Source organism: Physeter macrocephalus, chromosome 14 (genome assembly GCF_002837175.3).
Source record: "Physeter macrocephalus isolate SW-GA chromosome 14, ASM283717v5, whole genome shotgun sequence".
Lineage (NCBI taxonomy): Eukaryota > Metazoa > Chordata > Mammalia > Artiodactyla > Physeteridae > Physeter > Physeter macrocephalus.
In genome coordinates this window covers 25,175,401-25,186,222 of record NC_041227.1, presented here as the reverse complement: position 1 = coordinate 25,186,222, position 10,822 = coordinate 25,175,401, and the positions used below count along the sequence as shown (strand labels likewise).

At 37.9% G+C, this 10,822-nt stretch overlaps 1 protein-coding gene across 1 annotated transcript in view; it reads right to left on the bottom strand.

The window, feature by feature from the left end:
* Positions 1–1,280: 1,280 nt before the first annotated feature.
* LOC112066176 (beta-defensin 36) overlaps positions 1,281–10,822 on the bottom strand; it is an 18,379-nt gene continuing 8,837 nt past the window's right edge. The window contains exon 2 of the mRNA XM_024128257.1: positions 1,281–1,426. Within this exon, the coding sequence (XP_023984025.1) occupies positions 1,281–1,426 (146 nt within the window). The remainder of the gene's footprint in view (positions 1,427–10,822) is intronic.

Genomic DNA, 10,822 nt, shown 5'->3' with positions numbered 1-10,822 from the left:
ATACCCCCTGGGGTGGGCGATCCACCAATAGGAGGGTAATTACAATTGCAAGGTTCTCCCCAAGGAGCAAGGGATCTGAGTCTCACATCAGGTTCCCCAGTCCAGCAGTCCTGCATCAGGAACATGAGCCCCCAGAATGTTTGGCTTTGAAGGCCAGTGGGGCTTACTTTGGGGGCAGCCAGAGCACTGTGGGAAATAGAGACTCCAGTCTTGAAGTGTACGCAGCAAATCTCACACACTCTGGGACCTGTGGCAGAAGCAGTAATTTGAAAGGAGCCTGGGTCAGACCCACCTGCTGATCTTAGAGAGCCTCCTGGAGCTCACCCTGGGACACAGACACTGGTGGCAGCCATTTTTGTGAGTTAATCCTAGCATGTGGACACTGGTGCTGGCAAGTGTCATTTTGGAATCCTCCTTCTAGCTCGTTAGTTCTGGGAGACCTGGTTCCACCCACTAGTCTTTTGGCACTAGTACTGGGACACCTCAGGTCACGCAACTAGCTGGGCAGGGACACAGCCCCACCCCAGCAGGCCTAACTGCCCTAAGGCTCCCTGAGCCCACAGCTGCCTTGGGACATGGCTCTGTCCACCAGAGGGCCATGGACCCAACCCTGCACACCAGTGCACTAGCACTAACCCTAGGACCCCAAGAGCCCTGCAGCCAGAGACTCTGGGATCCTGCTCCACTCACCAGTGGGTGGGCACTAACCCTAGGACCCCAGCCCTGGGACTCCCAGATCCTGTAGACAACAAAATGTTTTTAGTTTTTGTTGTGTTTCCACATAGGTAAAAGGAAAATTTTGGAATTTCAAAGCAGTGATTTATTAGATGATAACGAGGTTCCAGAGATTAATAATATAGCTAAAGATAACTAATAAGAGTACCATAGAATTACTGAGAACAACCTGAGTTAATCTCTGAAAATGAACACATTTATACCTTAAGGTTCTATCTTAAAAAATTCTAAAAACGTAAGGATCCATAAGCACACCTTTCATTAGCTGCCAGAATGATGATACTATTGTGCGTCGTGTAGATTCCAGAAAATTTCACACTTGTGAGAAAGTGAGATAAAATGGCAAATAATGTCTTATTATTATAATGAAAATAGTTTTGACTTAACGGACCACCTGTAAGAGGACTTCCTGAGAACCGCTGGATAGACTAACAGGCAAACACAAGGGTCAGCCAGAAGTGTTTATTGACAGAGTTTGAGAATCCACTGTGGTCAGACTCAGCGTAGCTTCACCTGCCTTTTGATGACTTTAGGTTTCAAGGAACTTAAACTTTCCATGGAAGGTTTCTTGGCTGGTACTTGGGCTTCACACAGCACATTTTATTATTTGTGCAGTAAACATACACCCTTTCCTTCTTGAAACATTTCTGGCGGCATTTGCCATGAAGATTCCAGCATTTTAGGGTGCTACCTGAAAAGAAAGAAGAACAGAGACAGTGTCAGTCCTAAGAAGAGGTAGATTCTGGATTTGAAATGTCTGTAAAAGGATTAAAACAGATGTGATAGAGGGTGCTCAGTTTCCTTTGACTCTGACCCTGGTCCTCTCTTTTTTTCCCTTCGTCTCCCTTTCGAAAAATTGTGGTAAAATACAAATAACATGAAGTTTATCAGTTTAAGTATTTTAAAGTGTACAGTCCAGGGGCATTAATTACACTCACAATATTGTGCAACCATCATCACCGTCTAGTTCCAGAACTTTTTAATCATCCCAAACAGAAACCCTGCACCCATTAAGCATTTTCATTTCTCCTCTCATCCCTGAGCAACCACCAATATGCCATCCTCGCTATAGACTTGCCTAATCTAGATATTTTATGCCAATGGAATTGTATAATGTGCAGCATTTTGTGCCTGGCTTCTTTTTACTTAGCATAATATTTTCAGCATTCTTCTGTATTGTTTTTTCAAATTAAAAAAAATTGAAGTATAGTTGATTTACAATATTATGTTAGTTTCAGGTGTACAGCACAGTGCTATAATGTATATTCTTTTCAGATTCTTTTCCCTTATAAGTTATTACAAAATATTGAGTTTAGTTCCCTGGACTATACAGTAGGTCCTTGTTGGTTATTTATTTATTTATTTATTTATTTTTTTGCTGTACGCGGGCCTCTCACTGTTGTGGCCTCTCCCGTTGCGGAGCACAGGCTCCGGACGCGCAGGCTCAGTGGCCATGGCTCACGGGCCCAGCCGCTCCCCGGCATGTGGGATCTTCCCGGACCGGGGCACGAACCGGCGTCCCCTGCATCGGCAGGCTGACTCTCAACCACCGCGCCACCAGGGAAGCCCCTGGTTATCTATTTTATATATAGTAGCGTATATATGTTATTCCCAACCTCCTGATTTATCTCTTCCCCTTTCCACTTTGGTAACCATAAGTTTGTTTTGGAAGTCTGTGAGTCTGTTTCTGTTTTGTAAATAAGTTCATTTGTATCATATTTTAGATTCCATGTATAAGTGATATTATATGATATTTGTCTTTCCCTATATGGCTTCACTTAGTATGATAATCTCCAGGTCCATCCATGTTGCTGCAAATGGAATTATTTCATTCTTTTTTATGGCTTAGTAGTATTTCATTGTGTGTGTATATATACACACACTATACATATATATATATTTGGCTAAAATTCCATCAATTTCTTCATATCCTTATTTTTCTTTTGTTTTGTCTTTGCCAAGACCTATCATCAAGAAGGTGGCTGGGGGCTTCCCTGGTGGCGCAGTGGTTGGGAGTCAGCCTGCCGATGCAGGGGACACGGGATCGTGCCCCGGTCCGGGAGGATCCCACATGCCGCGGAGCGGCTGGGCCCGTGAGCCATGGCCGCTGAGCCTGCACGTCCAGAGCCTGTGCTCTGCAACAGGAGAGGCCACAACAGTGAGAGGCCCGTGTACCGCAAAAAAAAAAAAAAAAAAAAAAAAAAAAGAAAGAAAGAAGGTGGCTGTACTTATGTTTTTTCAAACTGTGGTAAAATACACATGACATAAAATTTATGTTAACTATCTTAAAGTGCACAGTTCCGTGATATTAAATATGTTCATATTGTTGTGCAACCATCACCACCATCCATTCCCATAACTCTTTTCATCTTGTAAAACTGAAACTCTATTCCCATTAAGCAATAACTCCCCATTCTCCCCTCCTCCTAGCCCCTGGCAACAACCATCTATATTGTTTTTGATACATTTCCTGCCCCAGAACCTTGACTAACTGACAAACTCAAGACTTGCAAAAACAGCTCTCAAAAGAACTGCTCTGACAGTTTTGGGGATGGGATTGCACCAATGGCCTCAACCAAGAGGCACAAAAATCTGGAACAGTTTCTAATTATTCCAAACACAAGTTTTGCAGCAGTTAAAGATGAAATCTGCTACTTGACCCAAACAAGAACATGCACCCTTCTCTTCTCTTTATTCTATAAAAACTCCAAGCCTGCCCTGACTTGGGTCTTCAGCTGCTCCCTGAAGTCCATCAGCTGAATAGTCTGTAACCTCTATTTGTGTCAGTGAAACTACTTTCTTTAGGCAGTTTGGTGGTGACTATTCTTTATTTCATTAATTTTTTGTTTATTATTTCCTTCTTTCTGTTGTAGGTTTAGACCAAGTTTATTTTGTGATTAGGAATAAGTTTTCTTTGAGATTATTTTTTTGACCAGTATGGGGGAGACTAGGGAAAATTCGTGTTTTAGAGGAAAACTTGGCTCAAATAGGGAAATTTTGCTCCCCAGGGGATGTTCGTCAATGAAATGTCTGGAGACGTTTTTAGTTGTCACAGCTGGTGTGGGGTGCTATTGGCAATTAGTGAGGCCAAAGATTCTGCTAAATATCTTACAATGCACAGGACAGCCACAATAAAGAACTGTCTAGCCCAAAATGCCAACAGTGCCAAAATGTCAATAATTGCCAATAGTGTCAGAAATCCCTGGTCTAGACAGATCACAGACTTCAGAGTTATCTGATTCTGATTATGTGGGAGTTTTATCTCTCTATGAGCTCTTGATTAATGATAGTATTGCAAAAATAATTATTTCCTATATATTCAAGTAAATTCTGTTCCACAGGGGTTCAATTGACTCCCTCCCTTCCCCTGCCCCATGGGGGAAAAAAGAACCAGTTTCTGTCTTGTAAATTCATTTCAAGATTCCTTTACTCCATTAATGCCTTTATGCTTTCTAAAATTTTTCTAAAAATTATTTTATTAGAGTATAGTTGAGTTACAATGATGTGTTAGTTTCAGGTGTACAGTAAAGTGATTCAGTTATACCTATATTCATTCTTTTTCAGATTCTTTTCTCATATAGGTTATCATAGAATACTGAGTAGAGTTCCCTGTGCTATACAGTAGGTCCTTGTTGGTTATCTGTCATATATAGTAGTGTGTGTATACCTTTATGCTTTAAACCAGTTACAAAATCTGCCTTGTTCTCTCATTATGAGTTAAATAAAATCTTTAACATGTGTTCATTTTTATATCTGTATGAGAATCATTAGTTTACTTTAAAAAATTATCTTTTACAACTTCTCTGGAACCTTGAGCAAACTGCCATCACAAGCACCAGATCCTAAAAAAATAAACTGAGAGAAATCTGGGGTTTTACTTCAGTCAGATGGATTATGGAGACACTAAAATGGCTATAGGGTATTTCTCAACTGCCTGAAATGAAGCTTGGTAAAAAATTTGACCCATAATAGTCTTTTTTTTTTTAATTAATTTATTTTATTTACTTTTATTTTTGGCTGTGTTGGGTCTTCGTTGCTGGGCGCAGGCTTCCTCTAGTTGTGGCGAGCAGGGGCTACTCTTCGTTGCCATGCGAGGTCTTCTCATTGTGGTGGCTTCTCCTGTTGTGGAGCACGGGCTCTAGGCGCACGGGCTTCAGTTGTTGTGGCACAAGGGCTCAGTATTGTGGCGCACGGCTTAGATGCTCTGGGGTATGTGGGATCTCCCCGGACCAGGGCTCAAACCCGTGTCCCCTGCATTGGCAGGCGGAGTCTCAACCACTGCGCCACCAGGGAAGCCCCCCATCACAGTCTTTAAGTTTCTTTAAAACTTAAAAGCTATTCTAAGACAATATTGGTGTGGAAGTTTTAATTTGATAGTGGGGATTGCTCCAGGAACTGTCCCACCTACTGAAACCCCCAAAGTCTGGATTTGAAAGCTGGCTCCACCACATGTAAACTGGGAGATCTTGAGCAAGTTACTTCCCTTCACAGAGCTTCATTTTTCTCTTTTGAAAACAAAAGACATAATAGCACCTATTTTAGAGAGTTGTATGTAGTAAATAAGATAATATAAAATCCACTAGCATTAAAAATTTCAGAAGTGCAGTGGCAGATATAATTAGGAATTAAAGAAAATTCTTTTCAGAAAAAAGTCTAACCTGAAAGGGATACACAAGCAAATAATCTCAATGGGTAATATTTTAAGAGAAATAGAAGAGAAAAAAGAGAAAAATTTAAAAATTTAAAAAAAGAAATGGGATTTCTTCTTCAGGCTGAGATGGAGTGACAGGAGCCGTATTTATTTTCCTGCTTTAAACAACAAGATAATTGGACAAAATGTATATGAAACAATGATTTTCAAACATGATCCTGGAGAGAAGGGCAACAAAGAAGATGAGCCCTCTGGTTGCACCAGTTTACGGACTAGAAGCAGTTTCTGGGCTGTAGTGCAGGAAGAGGAATCCAAACAAAGCCTGGTGATCTTACTGAATGGAGGATATAGTAATTGAGGTTCAAGGAGTTCAAGGAGGTCAAGTCAGCTAGAATCTGTGGGTCACAGAATCAAAGAAGAGGGGGCTATACACAGACACACAGACAGAGACACACACACAGAGGGGGCATACTACAGAGCTCTGCAGAGCATTCCTCTAGTCTTTAGGTATTATCTGTGCAAGTGTAAGAGGAAACTACCAAAGGCCTAGGAAAGAACCACCAAAAAGAAGTAGGCAAAACAATTCCCAGTGATCACACAGGGCTGGGAATATCTTGTGTCCCCACCTGCCTGAGTGGAAAGACCTTGTAAAATCTGCAGCATGGTGGGGCTAAATTAGCCCTAGATTAAAGGATGTCCCATACCCATCCTAAAAAGATTAAATGCCAGTCTTGAAAGGATTCATCCGATTCCAACTAACTTACTGCATACCAGAACAAAAGCCAATACTCTTTAAAGGAAAAAAAAAATCCAGTAACCAAAAGTATAAAATCCACAGTGCAAAGAATCCAAATAATTTTCCAGGCACTTAAAAAAAAAAAAGGAGGAAAGTATGAACCACAACCAGGATAAAATCAATCAACAGACCCAGAAATGACAAAGATTATGGAACTAGCAGACAAGAATGATGAAACGACTATTATAAATACACTCCATAAGCTTAAGAAGATTGAGGAAAACATGAACATTATGAGGGGAGAGATAAAGATGTAAAAAATTCTCATGAAAATATTTGACAGATATATACTACTGTATGCAAACTAGATAAACAAGAACCTACTGTATAGCACAGGGACTTATATTCAATATCTTGTAATAACATATAATGGAAATAATCTGAAAAGTTACTCATATAGTCATATATATAAAACTGAATCACTTTGCTGTACACCTGAAGCATTGCAAATCAACTATACTTCAATAAAAAATATTGGAAAAAAAGAAGAAAAATTTTCTAGTTTATCTAATGGTAAATTTGTTCAAATGAAAGCTATAAGCAGTAAAAATTAGACAAACAAAACTGAAATAAACCCCAAAATGATTAAAAAAATTTGAGATGAAACATTAAATAGTAAATGAAAAACATACTTAGTGATGTTAACAATAGAGTAGACACTGCAGAAGTAAAGATAAATGAACTTGAAGACATAGCAACAGAAACTATCCAAAAGGAAGTAGAGAGAAAAAATACTGGGAAAAAACCCCCCAAAACAGAACATCAGTGACCCATGGGACAATAACAAGTAGTATAACTTACATACAATCGGATTACCAAAAGGAGAGGAAGGGGGAGGGACAGAAACTTTTTTAAAAAAATTTTTAAATTTAATTTAATTTATTTTTTTATACAGCAGGTTCTTATTAGTCATCAATTGTATACACATCGGTGTATACATGTCAATCCCAATCACCCAATTCATCACACCACCACTCCCAGCCCCCCGCTGCTTTCCCCGCTTGGTATCCATATGTTTGTTCTCTACATCTGTGTCTCAGTTTCTGCCCTGCAAACCGGTTCATCTGTACCATTCTTCTAGGTTCCACATATATGAGTTAACATATGATATTTGTTTTTCTGTTTCTGATTTACTTCACTCTGTATGACAGTCTCTAGATCCATCCACATCTCTACAAATGACCCAATTTCGTTCCTTTTTATGGCTGAGTAATATTCCATTGTATATATGTACCACATCTTCTTTATCCAGAGACAGTTTTGAAAGAAATACTGGTTGAAAAGTTTCAAGTTTGATGACAATTATAAACCCATAGAATCCAGAACCTCAGTGAACCCCAAGCAGAATATAATCTAAAGAAAGCTATGCAAAGCCAAAACATAATCACATTTTTTTTTTTTTTTTTTTTTGCAGCACGCAGGCCTCGCACTGTTTGTTGTGGCCTCTCCCGTTGCGGAGCACAGGCTCCGGACGCACAGGCTCAATGGCCATGGCTCACGGGCCTAGCCGCTCCACGGCATGTGGGATCTTCCCGGACCGGGGCACGAACCCCTGTCCCCTGCATTGGCAGGTGGACTCTCAACCACTGTGCCACCAGGGAAGCCCCATAATCAAATTTTTGAAAATCACGTTAAAAATCTTAAAACCAGCTAGAGGAAAAGACACATTAAGTACGTGGGAAAAACAGTAAAAATAATAGAAGACTTCTTATCAAAAACCATACACGAGAAGACAGTAGAAAGATATCTTTAAAACAACAAAAGGGAAAAAGACAATCCAGAATTCTTTACACAGCAAAAATCCTCCCCAAATGGAGAAATAGATTTTTCAGATTTTTAAAAACTAAGAAGATTTGAGGAGTAATGTCAGCAACATTACTACTCTCCTCCTACAAAAACACCAATTTGGCAACCATCCAAACATGAAGACGTAAAACTTAGAGCAACCATTAAAAAAAAAGAGATATAACTATTAAGGCATTACTGGATACAAATTGGAATCATAAAAAGACTCAAGTAATCTGAAAGAGGGGAAGCAAAGAAGATAAAGTGAACAAAGAAAGGATAGGCAGATAGAAAACGAATAGAAAGACGGTGGGTTAAATGCAACCATATTGATAATTATATTAAGCATAAATGGTCTGACCATCTCAATTAAAAGGCAGAAATTGTCAGATTGGATGAAAAAGCAAGACCTAATCATATGCTGTCTATAAGAAATTCATCCTAAATGTAGAGACATAGCTATGTTAAAAGTAAAAGGATAAAAAAAATACCATGAAATCACTAATCAAAGGAAAGCTGGAGTATTATTAACATATTAGCTATGCTAATATTTAAAAAGTAGATTTCAGAACCAACTAAATTACTAAGTATAAACAGGTCATTTCATGATGACAGTCTCAATTTATCAAAAAGACATATTAATCCTAAATCAAATACACCAAAAAACAGAGCTTGAAAATACATGAAACAAAAAGCTGAAAGAACTGAAAGGAGAAATAGACAAATTCACAATTATAATTTCAGATTTCAACATTCCTCTCTCAACAATTGATAGAACAAGTTAATAGAAGATATAGAATACTTGAACTAATGAGTTTATCAACTAACTTGACTTAATAGATATTTACAGAACACTCCAAGTGCTCACAGAATATTCACCAAGATATACCATATTCTGGGTAATACAGGATCTCAATAAAAATGGAAGGATTGAAGTCTTACAAAGGTGATGTCTGTCCACAATAGAGTTAAACTAAAAATCAATAATAGATATGCGCCTAGAAAATCCTAAATACTAGGAAATCCCTAAATACTAGGAACAATGTACTGGTAAATAACTAATGGGTGAAAAAGAAATCAGAAGAGAAATTCGAGAAGTTTGAATTGACTAAAATTAAAAGTACAATATATAAAAATATTTGTGGAACCAAGATAAAGTAGTAATTAGAGGGAGATTTATAATTTAAAAAGCGTATTTTACATAGAATGGTCTTAAATCAATGATCAATGCTTATATCTTAAGAAGTGAGAAAAATAAGAGCAAATTAAAGCTAACATAAGGGGAAGAAAAAAATCATTAAGATTGGAGAAACAGTAAATAAAATAAGAAATAGAAAAATAATAGATAAATTAAAACCAAAAGCTGGTTCTTTGAAAATATTTTTTAAAATTGCTAAATTTCTAGCCAGGCAGGCTGACCAGGAAGAAAACAAAAGAGAAGACATAAATTTTTATTATCAAGAATGAAAAACAGAGGAATTCCCTGGCGGTCCAGTGGTTAGGACTCTGCACTTCCTCTGCTGAGGGCCCAGGTTTGATCCTGGTCAGGGAAATAAGATCCCACAAGCCCTGCAGCACAGCACCCCACATCCCACCCCAAGAAAAAAAATGAAAGAGAGGAGGACCTCACTATAGATTCTATAGATATTACAATGATAATAAGGATATAATTTAAAAAATTTTATGACTATAAATTGAACAACTTACATAAAATAGACAAATTACTTGAGAAACACAAACTACTGAAGCTCATATATGAAGAAATAGATAACTCTAAAACTTCTTAATTTTTGAAAGAAATTGAATATGTATATAAGTACCTTCCACAAAGAAAACTCTAGGCTCAGATGGCTTCACTGGGGAATTCTACCAAGTTTTTAAGAAAGAAATAATATCAATTCTTTTCAAAGTCTTCCAGCATTACCTTGACACCCAAACCAAAGACATTCCAAGAAAATAAAACTACAGACTAATATCCCTTATAAACTTAGATGTAAAAATCCTTACAGACTAATATCCCACATAAACTAGATGTGAGAATCCTTAACAAAATATAAACTGAATCCAGAAATGTATAAAAAGGATAATACATCATAACAAGTGTGAATCATTCCAAGAATGTAAAGGTCAATTCAACATTTGAAAAATCAATCAATATAATTCACCACCACACCCCACCCAATCATATGACCATTTCAATAGATGCAGAAAAAGCATTTGACAGAATTCATCACTCATTAATGATAAAAGAAAAACTCTAAACTGACTAGGAATAGAAGAAAATTTCCTCAACCTGATTACGGACATCTGTGAAAATCCTGCAGATACTATCATACTTACTGATGAAAGACAAACAGATTTTAAAGGGAGAAGTAAAACTGTTACTGTTTAGAGACGACATGATCATCTATGTATAAAATCCCCCCAAAAGCTATGAAACCTAACAAGTGAGTTTAGCAAGGTTGCAGGATATAAGATTAATATATAAAAATCAATTGTATTTCTGGATCATATGGTAGTTTTTAGTTTTCTGAGGAACCTCCATACTCTTCTCCATAGTGGCTGCACCAACTTACATTCCCACCAACAGTGTAGGAGTGTTCCCTTTTCTCCACACCCTCTCTAGCATTTATTATTTCTAGACTTTTTAATGATGGTGGCAGGGGTGGTGGTGGAGGGATGGACTGGGAATGTGGGATTAGTAGATGCAAACTATTATATACAGGATGGATAAACAACAAGGTTTATTATTTCTAGACTTTTTAATGATGGTCATTCTGACCAGTTTGAGGTGGTACCTCATTAGAGTTTTGATTTGCATTTCTCTAATAATTAGTGATGTTGAGCATCTTTTC